At 47.2% G+C, this 15,787-nt stretch overlaps 2 protein-coding genes and 1 pseudogene across 3 annotated transcripts; 1 reads left to right on the top strand and 2 right to left on the bottom strand.

Moving 5' to 3' along the window:
• Positions 1-3,754: 3,754 nt before the first annotated feature.
• Positions 3,755-5,221, bottom strand: LOC125506184 (putative serpin-Z8). Its single transcript, XM_048671048.1, has 2 exons — positions 4,834-5,221; positions 3,755-4,726 (listed from the first exon to the last, which is right to left on the bottom strand). The coding sequence occupies exons 1-2, from the start codon at positions 5,185-5,187 to the stop codon at positions 3,755-3,757; spliced, it is 1,326 nt and encodes a 441-aa protein (XP_048527005.1). The 5' UTR covers positions 5,188-5,221.
• Positions 5,222-7,496: 2,275 nt separating this feature from the next.
• On the top strand, positions 7,497-9,447 carry LOC125511023 (putrescine hydroxycinnamoyltransferase 1-like). 2 transcript variants are annotated; one of them, XR_007284865.1, is made up of 2 exons: positions 7,497-9,107; positions 9,199-9,447. XR_007284865.1 is itself a non-coding variant. In XM_048676307.1 (2 exons), the coding sequence occupies exon 1, from the start codon at positions 7,685-7,687 to the stop codon at positions 9,029-9,031; it is 1,347 nt and encodes a 448-aa protein (XP_048532264.1). In that variant the 5' UTR covers positions 7,497-7,684; the 3' UTR covers positions 9,032-9,076; positions 9,199-9,327. The 2 variants fall into 2 exon arrangements, 1 of the variants encoding a protein (XP_048532264.1); XM_048676307.1 differs by having other exon boundaries at positions 7,497-9,076; positions 9,199-9,327.
• On the bottom strand, positions 9,109-15,756 carry LOC125511024 (annotated as a pseudogene).
• Between the last annotated feature and the right edge of the window lie 31 nt (positions 15,757-15,787).

Here is a 15,787-nt window from a genome sequence, read left to right as displayed (position 1 = left end):
CACGCGCACAGCCGCCTCATATCCGATCGAGCTTCCCACAAGTTTCATCGTCGCCGCCGTGCACCAGGGCCGTCGACCGACCTTCCCACAAGGTTCGCCTCCGCCGCCTGTGTCCGCCCGTCATCCACCACCAGCTTGTGTCGACACCGCCGCGGCGGCCACCAACGATAACTTTGGCCTGATCATCGTCTGTGTGCGTCTCATGTCGGACCAAGCTTTTCCAACAACGTTCATCGCTGCCGTCATGCGCCGGCCGTCGACCGATCTTGCCACAGCGTTCGCCGCTGCTGCCGCGCTCCGGCCGTCATCCACCACCAGCTTTTGTCGACACCGCCGCGGCGGCCACTAACGACCACCTTGGCCTAATATCATCATCTGCCTGACCAAGCTTTCCCAACAATGTTCGGCACCGCGACAACCACCATGACCACGTTGGCCTGATCCTTGTCTGCCTACACACCTCTTGTCTTCAAGATGGCCCAACAGGGCGTTTTAATTCGTTCTACAACTCACTTCTGTTAGTTGGCTCTCAAGGTGCTTATTGATTTTCGGAGGCAAGGTGTGTATAAATTGGTCAGACTGTGTTTAAAGAGGCGAGGTGGTACTATTTAATTTTCTGACGATCCTATTCTATAATAGAAGTGGATGGTAGCTCAGTCGGAAGCATCCTCCAACACCCACGGGAGCAACTTTTTTATGTCTTTCAAAAAGACGGAAAAGAATGTGCGCATCAGCCCAGCTTGGCCCATCTGCCTATGGTGAAATCCTTTTCTTTTTCCAGTTTAAACAAAAATTAGTACCACCTCGAATAAAAAAAAATCTCTAAAAATAATAATACGGGTGAACGGATTAAAAAATTGACGAAACACACCTTGCTTTATTAGTAAAAAAAAGGTAGGTATAGATAACTCCTACGCCCTCTCAATTACGACGAGATCATTGTTGTCGCCTGTTCCTAGATCGGCTGCTAAGTTTCCACTGGTCTCTGACCCTGTCCATCTGCAACTGTGAAACAGTACATAGGTTTGGTCGTTAGCGAAATGCCACTAGGCCTAAAAAAATATTTCGACAATGAATGGTTGCTTTGCAATTCCTTTTATTTCAAATATATTCCAAATAACTTAAACATCTAATGAAGCCCATTAGTAATCTGAATAATTATTTACTTCATACTATCCGAACATTCTTTCAATAGGAATTATACAGAGCTAGCGTTGGTGTATCATTTTTTTTATGTCGCCCCGTGGATCTCAATTCATTAAAAAAAGAAGATTGCCTGATTAATATACGGAAAACCGGACTAAAACCGTCACCAGCCCACATATGGCAACGCAGGCCGACCAGGCCACACACACACACGGCCCAGCACACCCCCCCCCCCTCCCCCTCACTTTTTTTTGCGGGGTCCCCTCCCTCTTGCTTGTATGCGCCTGTTTTTCTGCAGATGAAAATTGCTATAATGGTTGGGCATTTTCCAAAAAAAACAGGTTCAGAATTGCCTTTCTTTTTGTCTGAACACAAACCAAAAAAGCAAAAAAATGAATTATTATTTTTACTGCAATGGTTGAACATTTCTGAAAGACAATGGAGGATAGGTAAAACGGACAAGCATTACTTTTGATTGACTGATGATGAACTAAATAAATGAAGAGAATTTAATAAAATTGATAGACTGAGGAACAGAGAAAAACAAAGAGTGAGAACATAGAGGAAAATAAAACTGAAGGTCTAATGACTGATAGATAACTAAACTCTCAGGATTGATAGACTGAAGAATGGTGCAAACTTAAAGACTGAGTTAAAATAGACTTAAGAAAGATTGAAAAAGACAACGGCATAGACCTACCGAAGAAAGAAAGATGGAAAAAAGAAACTGAAGATAACTATGTCTACCCAACTAAAAATTTCAGACTTGACCTATTCATAAAAGCCTGTAGCTTGTCTCAACAGGAATTAGAGTTTCAGGCTTATGGTCATTAGCTTGCATTCATCTTCACCCTCAAAAGATGAAAATGAAAAAAAAAAAAAGGTTCTGTGTTCGTGAGTAGCTGCAGAAAAAAAAATGATCTGTGTGCACAAGCTGCCCCTGCAGGCGTCAATTCTGACAAAATCGTTGAACTATAACTCACTTGCATAACTGATCTCCCACTTCAAGCAAAAAATATATTTACGCCAAAAAAAGGCAGAACTAATTACTCTACTAAACAATCCGGATCTCACACGAAAAATTGCTCTCAACCAAGTAATAATACAATCACGAGCCGCCTACTGAAAATATAAAATGTGAAGTGGCTAAACAAAAACTACACATCTGAGTGCTATTTTCCAAGATCGTTTGCAGGTTTCTATGAGCAATTCTTTGTTTTGATTCATCTCACAAGTCTGCTACGGTTACGCAAGAAAAATCCTGCATCTGGACTCTGGACAGTAACCATAAATCTGTAGGAGGACAGAGCTAAAGAAAACTGAAACTATGGTAATTTCAGCTAAAATACTACTAGTTGCTAAACAGATTAACAAACCAATAAAACTCACACGAACAATTACACTTCAAGAAAGCACAAAGCAGATATTCATGAGGTGAAAAATATTCATCCATATAAATTCATCATAGCACAAGTAGCGCTCGTATACAAAGCAGTTCTGAAATCAAAACTAGGAAGAAGAAAAATGTGTTAGTTAACCTCAACAGCTAGCTATTTTGTTGAGCATTTTTACGGTACCCTCTACTGCTATAGAGGGGAGAGAGCAGTATACAATCATCCCGCCGTTCATTTCGTGAGGGTAATCTAGTCATATTTTTCTGTTTTCCATTGTAACGTCAACCCTGCAGCAATCGGTCGCTCTGTTCGTTCAACTACCCGAGCCGTAGTTGAACTCGCCGTCGCGTCCCATATCCCGGCGCACTCCTGCCACCACACTCCGCCGGTGCACTTGACCTCGACTGCCGGGCGCTCGTCCACTTCGCCGTCCTCGTACCTCCAGCCGTGCCTTCCGCCGGGGCGCGCACGGCCCTCTCACGCACGTCCACATCCGTCAGTACAGGCCGCATCCCACCAAAAACTAGAGTGCAGATCGTAAATTTTCACAACTTCTATGTCTTTGGTACCATGGTGGTTCATCACTTAACTCTTGGTCGGTGGAGACGTCGTGTTTTGGTTGATCTATAGAGTCCGTCCGTTGATAGCTTCTGAAATAGGCACTACATCTAATTTCCCTGGTAGCCGGCGGCTGCCAAAGAAGGGGAGCTCGTCGGGATCGGACAACTGTGTATACTGTCGAGCGGCCGGTACACGATCATGTGACCAAGACGAAGACGAGATGCAACGATGGCCGCCGCAAGAGGAAAGGGGAGGACCGGAGGAGGCCTCGTCGAGGAAGACTTTGCCGGCGCACGTGACACCACGAGCTTGGCTGGCGCCTAGCGGCGTAACAACGTTGATCCACGAGCACGGCCGACAATCGGGGAGGCGACGAGGTGGCCGCCGGAATCCAAGTCGATGGGCGTGTTCGTGCGGCCGTGCTGAAAAAGTGTAGAAAACGGGTTGGCTTGTTGGCGAGACGGGCTAATTTTTTTCCTCTCCCTAAATTACCCTCATAGCACGTATACCGCGGCGCCCGAAGCGGCCAGTGCCATTGATACTGTTGGCGACGGGACTGGTCCAATTGAGTAGTATAGATCGATCACCGCCCTTGAATTTCAAGAATAAACGGCCCATATTGATGACAGGGGACAGTAAAAGAGCTCATTTTGTTACTCCTTGGAGGGGTCGACAACATGCCCCGCAAAGACAACCGCGCCGGTTGCCTCCTCCACTATGTAGTAAGCAAACGGATGGTTGGCGATGAAATCCACTTGTGGAGGAGGCGGCCTCCACCTACTTCGTGCGCATCCTTTAGCCGCCTTGACCATAGTGACGGCAGCGGCTTCAGTACCTTCCTCGTTTACTTCGACGACGGCCTTGTGGATGACATCCTCCACTACAATCGGCAAGCCAGAGCCGTCGTCCTCCACCATGTCAGATAGGTCGCCTTCCAGGCAGAATGGCAGTTGAAGCCCCAGCTTCCTGAGGACGGCGACCACGCTGCTGTAGAAGGACAGCTTGAACTTTGGCACCCGAAACTCCCCGAGGGTGATATACTCCTCCGGCAGGTGGTCCTGTAGGAACCCAGGACGGGACGCTATCTTGTCCAGAAGCCCAAACAGGCCGTCGTGGGCGTCCGGGAGGAAGATGCACATCGAGAACTGCGTATGATCAGAGTTGGATGGTTGAGTGTTGCCTGCCCACTGGTCATCTGGCGCCGCCATCTTGTACGGGAGTTGGAGTACCTTGAACCCGTCATGCACGGCGACGAGCTGTGACGCCCGGCTCTGCATGAAGGGCACGTCGACCTGGCTGCGGTCGAGCCGGTAAAATGGATCGTGTGCGGTGTGCCTCTTGTCGAATGGCTGGTCCTCCCACTTGCCCTTGAAGTACATGGCGTTGCCGAGCACTACATGAGTCGCCGGGCTTATCGACCCCGGCGGGAGGACCGAGTCGATGAGGTCCCTCGTCACCTGAGCCGCCCACGCGTTGATCTGCCTCCGTGCCGCCTCCGGCGCGCCGCGGAAGTCGACGGTGTTGACCTCGGCCTTGTACGTGCCCACGACGGCCTCACGGAAGGCCGGCTTCAGACGCCGCGTCAGGTCGCTCCAGATGCCACACGCGAATGCTATGCGGGGGACCTGTCTTGGAGTGCGTCCGCCGCCATGTGTGACACAAAGTTCTCGAGCTCGCTACGCGACCGCGCGCCGAGCACGCAGAGGATCTCGTCCAGTGTGGCATCCCGGGCGCCGGCGGCCAGGAGCGCCAGAGCGGTGTAGATGGACAACGGCGAGAAGACTAGGTTGTCATCCACGCTTCCATCGGCAAGGCGTCTCGCGAGCCCGACGGCGAGCGCTGCCAGGCCGCTGGAGGCAGGATTCCCCGTCGGCCCTACTACATCCAACTGCACCGACGGGTTTTTGGTCACCGGCAACTCATATCCTCTAGCAGGCAACCTCTGCTCCTTGAGTGCATCCCTCTGTTTCGGTTGCCCAGCACGGGCAGAGCCGGACTGCCGCGACTTCTTGCGCGGACGAGGCAGGCCAGAGCCGGACTGCCGCGACTTCTTGCGCGGCCGGGCCATCGTCGTCGCTGGATCCATCAAAGCCGCGCACGGAGCACGAAATTACTTAGAGATCGTTCGTGGCGACTTTTTTTTTGCTTGCTTTGATTGATGATTGATTGATCTCGTATATATATGTAGGCGCACCGGCCTCCGATCTGATTTGGAGTAGGAGTAGGAGTTACAACGTCGGTTTCGTTTCTTTAGGAGCAAAAAAATGCCGGTTTCCTTTTTTATTGCTTTTTTTAGACATTCCTTTTTTATTGCTAATAATGGGCTAGTTTGAGTTAGCCAGTTTGGGCTTATTCGGCCTCCCTCGATCACCTCTACGGCCCAGTTTTGTAACTTCTTTCATTTATTATCTTTGCAATTTCTTTAAAAAAAACACCTTCACATTTCCCTATAAAAAAATCAAAAATTACTGTTACGTACCTTTGCATCTATTTGATGCCACTCAAAGCTCCCTCGCCTGTACTGATTTTTTAGATAAATCTATATTATATTCACAATCAAAGTATTATATGGCCATCATTAATATATTGTCCAGTTTCATCTATGCAAAATTTAAAATATCATTCACAAAATGTTGAGCTTGTGATAGAGTCCACCTCCCTTAGCATCCGATCATCAACGTGACAAGCAAAACCCTTGTAATTTTTCTTTTTCCAAATTCTAATCTGTGCAACTACACAATTTAGGCGTGCCAAACGCATGGCCTCCTGGCTGCACAATCTCCCGCATTGCATTTGGGGCGCCAGGTGGCATATGGCCGGGGCGACGCACATAGGCCCACAAGTCGTCAAGAGACATTGGTCATGGGGAGCTTGATCCAAGATGATGGTCGAGGCAACACTCTCTCCTCGGCGAAATTGAAGTGGGTGATCGAGGTGACCACACTCTCCTCGGCAAAATACAAGCATGTTTATTGTGCACACAGTCATACTAAATTGGTCATAGAAGTAGCACGTGTTGAAGTTGTACTAGAATGTTGCACACATGGTTATACAAAGTTGGCTAGAGAAGATATGCACAAGTTGATTCATTCATAGTCACATTTGTTGGCAACTATAGTAGTTAGAGTTGCACAGAGAGTGGTATGATGGCTCAATTTTTTTCTGGAATAATAGTAGGAGTTCCTAACAACCAATGCTAGTGTTGGTTGAGAAATAAGCATAAGTTGCACAATGTTTTTTTGGGGCTTTGAGCCATGTTAGTGAGGCGGTGGTGTTGCACCCCGCTTTGTTCTCATCCTCCATCATGTAGTATTAGAAAGTTGCACACACAACCATAATAAGTTGGCCAGAAAGTCAACACAAGTTGAAATATTCGTAAAGACATACGCACAGTTCACCATGAGGTCCCACATCACCACCGACCTTGCAGTGGTGTACACCAACGAGCCATGGTCGGTGAACCGCATCATCGCCATGTTTGAGCGGTTTCTAAGGGAGGACAACTACAAGGTGGTTGGGTTCGACCTCGAGGACACTCACATCCGTACCGGGTATGATCAGAAGGTCATCATCGTCCAGTTGTGAGTATTATCCTTTAAGAAGAAAGAAATAAAAAAAACTAAAAATCAAAATAATGAGTTTTTCTAAGGATGAATGAATTGGTGGCATTGATATTGCACTTTAAGAAGAAAGGAAATGAAAAGATAACTGAAACAAACAATGACAAAATTTGCACATGATATACACAAAAGTTACGTTTTCCCCAAAAATATGCAAGAATGAGCAAATAATAGTGAATCTTTTTACAAAAATAAATATTTTTAAGAATGAATGAATTAGTGGCATGGATATTACCCTTAAAGAAGAAATAAAACAAAATAATAGCTAAATCAAAATTAAAATAATAAAGCGAGTTGTATAAGAAACAATGAATTTGTGCCATAGGTATTATTACTCTTTAAGAATAAAGATATTGAAAAAGTTAAAAAATCTTGCACACAACTTTGCGCTAAAATTACACTTTTGTAGTATGCAAATACAATCATATAATACTTTAACAGAGGATCAAGATCACAATGTAATTATGGGATAGAAACAGACAAACAGTGCACTGGTGAATTTTTACTTTTACCAAAGTAGTATGTTCTTGATCAAACAATTCCATCGATTTGAAGGCCACTATACGCATGATTAGCAACTACTGTATAAGGTACCAGCAATATATATCATGATATTCAATGGACCCTCTTCTTGCAATTGCAGAGGATACCCCTGCTTTAGTTCCATTATTACTAGCATTCAACTCGAGCATCTGATTCTCCGGCAAGCATCGATTTCCCAAATAAAATTGATAGCGATGCTTCTTTCTCTAAAGAAATACTTCGATCGAGCATCTAATTCCCTTTGCAAGAACTTCAGGAATTTGAAGCTCGATATTGCACTCCATGGGCTGGCTAATTCTTTAGTTAATGGAAGTGATCACTCGACTGCGTGCACTGTTCGTGTAGACTACAAAAGGGAAGAAGCTCGACATCTCTTCTTCACTCGAGCTCACCTCCGCTCAATCAGCAGGAGAAATTAAAATGGGTGCGGTGCTATCAAAGAAAATGAGAAGGAAAAGTGATGCCGTGGTGGAGGAGGTGAAGGTGGTGGAGTCGGGCATGGTGGCACCCAGCGCGCAGACGCCTAGGCAGGGCCTGTGGCTCTCCCCGCTTGACCTCATGCTGGTCAACAGAGGCCACACCCCCACCGTCTACTTCTACCGCTCCGAGTCCGGCGACTCCTTCGACGTGGCCAGGCTCAAGGCGGCGATGGCCAGGGCTCTGGTGGCCTTCTACCCCCTGGCTGGCCGTCTCGGCATGGGCGGCCAAGACGGGCGGGCGGTGATCGACTGCGCCGGTCAGGGCGCGCTCTTCGTCGTCGCGCGCTCGGACCTCGCCGTCGACGACTTCAGCGGCTTCAGACCTTCGACGGAGCTAAGGAGGCTCTTTGTTCCCCGCGTCGAGGATTACTCGCCCCCCGTCATGTGCGCCGTCCAGGTCACCTTCTTGAAGTGCGGCGGGGTGGCACTAGGGACCGCGCTGCACCACGTCGCCGCCGACGCCATCAGCGCGTTCCACTTCTTCCAGACGTGGTCCGCCTTCTCCCGCGACGGCGACGCGGCGGCGGCGGCCCTAGAGCCCCCGTTCCACGACCGCACCCTCCTCCGCGCGCGCTCCCCGCCCTTCGTCCACCCGGACGCGCTCACCGTCTTCTGCCCCAAGCTGAACCTCTCCACCGAGCCGTCGGCGGGGCCCGTCGTCAGCGAGGCTTTCGACATCTCCAAGGACCAGGCCGACGCTCTCAAGCGCGCGTGCGTCAGCGGCGACGGCGGGCGTGTCAGCACGTTCTGCGCCGTGAGCGCCCACGTGTGGCGGTGCGTGTGCGTGGCGCGCAGGCTGCCGCCGGACGCCACGACCCGCCTCACCTTCCCGGCGAGCGTCCGTCGCAGCCTGAGGCCGCCGCTCCCGGCCGGCTACTTCGGCAACGGGATCATCTGGCTGGGCGCCGCGGGCCAGGTCCGGGACGTCGCCTCCTCGGAGGGCCTGGCCTCCGCGGCCGGGCGGATCAGGGGCGCCGTCCGACGGATGGACGACGAGCTGGTGCGCTCGGCGATCGACTACTTCGAGCTGACGGAGACGGACAGCAAGCCAGCGCCGGGCCGCATGGCGGAGACGGAGCTGAGGGTGATCAGCTGGCTGGGCATGCCGGTGTACGACGCGGACTTTGGGTGGGGGAAGCCGCTGGCGATGCTGCGCGGCGAGGCAGAGCGCGCCGGGTTCGTCTACCTGATGGACGGCGGGCAGGGCGCCGGCAGCGTGCGCATCGTCATCTGTACGGAGGCCGCGATCCTCAACGACTTCCAGCGCCTGCTATATGCCAAGTTCTAGCTCTAGGCGGCGCCTGACATGAATGGCGCCGGTCGTGACGCCGAGGTGTTCAACAAAGAGATCACATGTGCAAATTGTACTGCAATTATGCAAATAATTAATAATTCAGTTTTGCAAATCAAATTTCTTTTTGACACTGAATAGCCTATCGATTTTGTAATATGCAGCTCAATGGAGCCTCTTGGGCCTGATATGCGCGCCGTGCTCCGGCTGCAGCATGCCGACGGGGAAGGGCGCGTGCGCGTAGGACGGCGAGAGATCCAAGGAGAAGCGCCGCAGGATCATGGCGAGCCCCATCTTGGCCTCGAGCAGCGCGAAGCCCTGGCCGACGCAGGTCCGCGGGCCCCACACGAACGGGAAGAACGCCGGCGCGTCCGCGGCCGACGCCTTGGAGACCCCCTCGGCGAACCTCTCTGGCCTGAACTCGTCGGCATCCGCGCCCCAGACCTCCTTGTCGTGGTGGACGCACAGCAGCGGCAGCATTAGCACCACGCCCGCCGGGTACCTGACGCCCCCGAGGTCCATCGGCTTGCACGTCTTGCGCTGGAGCGCGGTCAGCGGCGTGTACAGCCGCAGCACCTCGTACAGCACCATGGTCACCTGCAAATGCGATCATAACTTAAGGGAGCCTCGTACAGCACCAAGGTAAGACGAAGATGGTGCTGCTACATACGGTTTTCAGGCGACCTAAGCCATCGTAATCTGGAGTAGTGTCGGCGGAGAAGACCTGCGTGACCTCCTCCCTGGCGCGGTCCTGCCACTCCAGGTGCATGCAGAGCACGACCATGGTCCACGTGAGCAGCACCGCCGTGGTCTCCATGCCGGCGAAGTAGAACAGCTTGCACTCTCCGACCACGTCGTCGGTCGTGATGCAATCTCCCCTGGAGTGCGCCATGTTCGACTCCAGCAGCAGCCCGAGAAGGTCGTCGCTCGTGGCTTCGCCGGCTCTCAGGGCGTTCTGCCTTTTGGCGATCATGCCTTTCAGGATCCTCCCGATCTCCGCGGCGATCTGCCTCATCCTTCGGTTGGCTTTGGTGGACGCAAAAAAGATTATGCATCAGTACAGTCTGCATCTGCAGTTGTAGGAGCACTGCAGTCTGAACTCCCTGACCACGTAGAACTCACAGGTAACCAGGGATGTGCATCTTGCTGATGGCAAACATGGCGAGCTCGATCTGCTCCCCCTGGAGCTGGAAGATCCTCCTGCCTTCGAGGTAGCTGCTGCCGAACGCGGCGCGGGAGATGACGTCTCCCGTCAGGCTCTGCATCTCGGGCCAAACATCCACCTCGCACGGCGCGTCATCACCTGCGGCTAAACCTCCCCACCTGCTCACCAGCTCCGTGCAACAAGCGGCAAAAGCCGGCAACATCCGCTGAAAGTTTAACACAAGAAGAATTATGACAGCCTGAACTAGCTAACCATGGGGCTCTGCCATTTCAGTGACGGATCAAGAAGATCACCTTGAGCTTTTCCAGATGGAAGGCGGGGTTGATGATCCTCCTGTGCTTTGCCCACTTCTCGCCCTCGTGGCCACCCACGCCGTTGTGCAGCATCCTCTGGAGTCGGCCGAGGTTGAGTTTCTCACAGTAACTTCTCGCACTAGTTCAGGCTTTGTGATGGTCACTCTAGGCACCGGTCCAAGCCAGGCGAAGGACATTTTACCTGTCAAATGATTTGGGCAATCACACAGTGAAGCTGGTTAGCATTTTTTTTGTAAGAATGCACATTTCCATTTTCAGTTAAGTCGCTCGTTTTTTAGACCTTGTTTCGGTCACACCCTTTGTCAAGAGAATTGGAGGGGATTTGGGGGGGGGGGGGGGGGGGGGGGGGGGGGGGGTTGACTTGTACGGGATTAAATCCACCTCCATCCCTGCCAAAACCCCTTCACAACGCTGTCAACCGAACACAGCCTTAAGTGGGGATGTGGGAGTAAAATCAATCCGTTTGTTGAGTGCGGGAGACTAATGTATAAGTGGTAAAAATCATATTCTAGCCTATTTTCTAATATACACGTTGGATTTTTTTGAAGTACACATTGAACATTACTAGCAAAAGAGCCCGTGCGTTGCAACGGGACAAAAAGAGCCCCTAGGTCATTTGTTCACTTTCAAATCAAGGTCACCTTGTGACTGCTCAATTGTATATACTCCCTCCATCCATCTATATAGGGCCTAATGCATTTTTTATGTAACTTTGACCGTGCGTTGCAACGGGAGATATAATGACATATCCACCGAAATATCCAGCAACATGTCCCAAGAACATCTGAAATGATGCCATCCGGCAATGGCAGGAAGGCGCGCACCAAGGTCTAGTAATACTTCATATCAATTGTAAGGGCATGGCCAATTCAGCAAATTCAGGTGGGTGAGATTAGTTAGTGGGGGCCCCACAGTTGAATTAGGGGGGTGATTAGTTAGTGTGGGCCCACCCTACAATTCATCGGGGAGAGAAATTAATTAAGGTGAGGAGAGATTTACGTGGCTTCGTACCCAGATGCGTTGCGAAGCGTTGCAACGCTCGCAGACGAGTAAGTCTTTTCCCAATTGTACATTAAGAAGCATGCTACATATACAATGCTTTTGATACGATTTTTATACGACGATTCTGATCGTAAAAGGCCCCCTAATTTTTAAATCTTAAAGGCATTATTTGTAAGCTGTCGTGAAAAAAAATCTCACTAAGCATTAGAAATAATGAATTATAATTCCTTCGCATTTGAACAAACAATCCCTAGTTTTTTACACATACAATACTTTTGGTACAACAATTCTGACCCTAAAGGGCCCCCTAATTTTCAAATTTTAAAGGCATTATTTGTAAATTGAAGCAATTTTAAAATCTCATCAACTTTGCGTTAATTGTATGCCATGTCTGGGTAATTGCTTTGTGTCATATCATACACCTTTCTTTCTTTCTTGTTAAACTCTTCTTCCTTATTTATGTATAAGGATCATACCCTCGTATTATAATTCCTTTGCAACATATTATTATCTCCTTCCTTTCTTCCTTGTTTTAGGAGCTCACCTTCCTTATTTATGCCCAAGGATCAACAACACTGGTATTATATGGTCATTATCCTCCCCTTTTTCTTTTTCGAAATTCTCTTTCCATATTTATACCCTCTAATCACGCCACTCTTTTTCCTTATTGATGCCCGCTGATCACACGCCACACATCTCATGAAATCTAAGCCATATATGTCAGCCACCTTTGTTTCCTTATTCTCAAAGACGTTTTCCTCACAAACAGGGCCCATTATTACTATTTAAGTCTCCAGGCTGCTTATTGATATTGAATCGGAAACATATATAAATCGGTAGAACGGCTTGTAAAGCAGCGAGGTGGTACTAATTTATAAAGAAACAAACGTTTTCTTTTGTATCCTGATGCTTCAGCTGTGTTGGTTGCAGCTTTGGGCCTCGACGTGCAACACTGTGAGTTTGATCCCATGTAAAGACGTTTATTTTCTGCCTAATCTCCGTTGCATGTCATATTTTTTGCATGGGCCGATTTCGGGTCAAGGCCCAGTAAGGCGATTTAGCCCAGCCTGGCAAAGTTGTATCGAGGATGAAGAGTACGAGCAGGAGCAGCGTGACGGATGAAATTGACGTGATTCCCCGAATTAGTACCACCTCGCATATATCTTTTAAATTCTAATTAAAAGCGTAAATTCACAGAAAGAAAGCGTATTGTGACGGTGAACCCACGGAGTCAATCCGTGCTTTATTATTAGGGAAAGATTTACTATTTTTTCTGTTTGAAAAATACACAAGCGTATTTAAAATGTTCAAATATTTTTATCTAAATAACGAACATTTCTTTAGTACTCCCTCTGTAAAGAATAATAAGAGCATTTAGATTGCTAGAGTGGTGATCTAAACACTCTTATATTTCCTTACGGGTGGAGTATTTTTATTTTTCTCTTTATATCTTTCTTTTTATATACTCCCTCCGTCCCAAATTAAGAGTCTCAACTTTGTACTAACTTTAGTATAAAGTTGTATAAAACTTGAGACACTTATTTTGGGACGGAGGGAGTATTATTTCCATTTATATTTTTGCTTTCTTAATCTCATTTTTACCTTTTTAAAACATGAACATCGTGCTTTCACAAAAGTGATATGAGTCATTTTTAATACACAATGAACAAGTGAAGATACATGATGAATATTTTTCTAAATATGCTATCATTTTTAAAATGCATGACAAATCTTTATTCGAAAAGGCGATGAACATTTATTAAGTACACGCCAAGCTTTTTTAGCACACATACATGATGAACATTTTTTTAAATACATAGCATACATTTCGAAATATATGATGAACATGTTTTACTTACATGAAGAACATTTTACAAGACACGATGAACATTTTTAAATACACAAAAAACTTTTTTTAAAAATATTTTATTTTATTACAAGCTACCTGAACACTTTTTAACACGTGGACATTTTATTTTTCGAACATGAAAATTTAAATTTGTACTTTATACATGAACATTTTTTACAACAGATGAACACTTCTTTTCGTGCACAATACATTTATAGAAGTATATGAGCATTTGTCTTTTTATGCGTGAACACCTTTGTTTACAAATACATGAACATTAAAGTATTTAATTTGTTCCACATGTATGTGGTATGGTATCATGTAATGAATAGTTGTAACTAATTTTTTGGTTTAGAGGGATAATAATTTAGTTTGAAACTGTAAGAGTTTGGATTCCATCATACGAAGTACTCCCTCTGTTCCGAATTACCTGTCGCAGGTATGGATGTATGTAGATGTATTTTAGTTCTAGATACATCCATTTCTACGACAAGTAATTTGGAACGGAGGGAATACATAACTTGCCAATGAGCTGGCTTCAGTTTTATTTGGCTGGCCCAGTCACAGCGTTAGCGAGTAAGACTCAGAAGTGCTCGCAACTAGCGGGAAATACATGTGCTCCAACCTTGGTGCATGAAATAGGGGCGCTCCAGCGGAAGTACTCTAGGAGGAAACGCACATAAGTTTTTTTTTTCATTTTTGCTTTACTTTTTTCATTTTTCTAAAATTTGGATAATGTATATACTCCCTCTGTCCCAAAATAAGTATCTCAACTTCAGTACAACTTTGTACTAAAATTGTACAAAGTTGAGACACTTATTTTGGAACGGAGGCAGTATGTTTCAAGTTGTAATTTAATTAAAACTTCAAAAAAAAAACATTCACCACATATTTGAAAATATTCATGCAGTGCAAAAAAAATGTTCACATGTTTCATGAAATATAAAAAATTGTTCACACAATGTTTTCGAAAAACGCATAACTAATAAAAATATTCGTGTCATTTTATAAAAGAACTCTAACCCTTAACACATGTTTGCACGTTGAAACCAAATGTTCAATATGTGTCTAAAAATGTTCAATGTCTATTTTAAAAATATTCAATATACCTTATACAATTGTTCAACATGTATTTTAGATAAACTCAATGTGTATCTAAACAAGGTTCGATCTGTATACGAAAAATGTTCAACGTGTATTAAAAAATTGACATGTATTAAGAAAAAAGTAAAGAAAAAAATAAGAGGAAAAGAGGAAAATTCAAAAATAAATAAGCCAATGAAAACCGTTGAGAAAACACATAAAAGAAGAAAAAAAACACATAGAACCTTCCCAAAACTGGCCAACGGGAAGGTGTTGGTCTCGCACAAGTATAAAGGTTCTCCGAGTGACCATCGAGATGTTGTATCTTGCTAAATCATGCCTCATCGTACCCTTGTTGATGATGTTGGCTCGAAACGTAACTTCGGGATGAAAAATCTCAAGTTTAACTTTTGGTTGAACTGGTTGAAATAGGCACACATGTGAGGATCCCTTCTTAAGGTCTCATCGAAGTGTGGTGTATTTTTTTTCAGTCACATGTCAAATGGTAGATTATGGTCCAATGACATAGAGTTCATGAGAGAGAAAATTATTCTGACTACTAGAGTGCCAATAGGAGTTCATTGAGTTAGTCTTTCACATCCGGAATGATGCTGTCTACTAGAGTGCCAGTAGGAGTTTTCTTGCTAAAACTATTCTGACTAGTGCTCCTATTTTCCGGGACTACAATTCTGGTTGTTCTATTCTGTTACGCGAACTAGCGGTACAGTTGAATTGAACTCTTAAATAACATCGTGTACCCGAAACAAAATGAATCCAGTCAAAGAAGACGGGCGAGCGATCATAAGATCACAAAAATTTCGAAGGTGAAGTACTCAAAATTACTTGTTTTGGAAATAGATGTATGTAGAATTAAAATACAACTAGATACACCCATTTCTTCGACAAATAACTCCGAACGAAGGAAATAGTACGTACCGTGCTCGTTTGCGGCCTGATGGAGGAGCGGCATCGCCCGCGGCACGACGTCTTGGCAGCCCAGCGGCATGGTCCGGGACCTCGCCTCCCTGTTGAGCCGCTGGCTCAGCGGCACGTCGCCGGCCACCGGGCGGTACGCCGTGCCGCGGAGACCCTGCGACCGCAGCGCCCGGTCCAGGCGCCGGGGCCTCCACCACGCCCACTCCAGCGCCCGCACGGCGCACCACGCGACGGCCGCGTACAGGTACAGCACCAGCTGCTGCTGCTCCCGTGGAAAGGGAACCGGCGAACCCATCATGCTCGTCGCCATGCTCGACCGCCGGAGTCAAGCGGCAGCCGAATGGGGACGGGGTTGACGTTTCTCCTCTGTCACCCTGTGTGTGTACGAGTGGTGGATGCTCACC

Source organism: Triticum urartu, chromosome 5 (assembly GCF_003073215.2).
Source record: "Triticum urartu cultivar G1812 chromosome 5, Tu2.1, whole genome shotgun sequence".
Lineage (NCBI taxonomy): Eukaryota > Viridiplantae > Streptophyta > Magnoliopsida > Poales > Poaceae > Triticum > Triticum urartu.
The sequence above is the reverse complement of the archived record's forward strand: the minus strand, read 5'-3'. Positions and strand labels throughout refer to the sequence as shown.

What these genes read in the sequence shown, in the direction of transcription:
- LOC125506184 (XM_048671048.1), bottom strand. Translation starts at nt 5,187, where the DNA reads ATGGATCCAGCGACGACGATGGCCCGGCCGCGCAAGAAGTCGCGGCAG. An exon ending in TGGCGCTCCTGGCCGCCGGC is followed by an intron (nt 4,727 to 4,833) that starts GCCCGGGATGCC and finishes ACTCCAAGACAG; the next exon opens with GTCCCCCGCATAGCATTCGC.
- LOC125511023 (XM_048676307.1), top strand. Translation starts at nt 7,685, where the DNA reads ATGGGTGCGGTGCTATCAAAGAAAATGAGAAGGAAAAGTGATGCCGTG.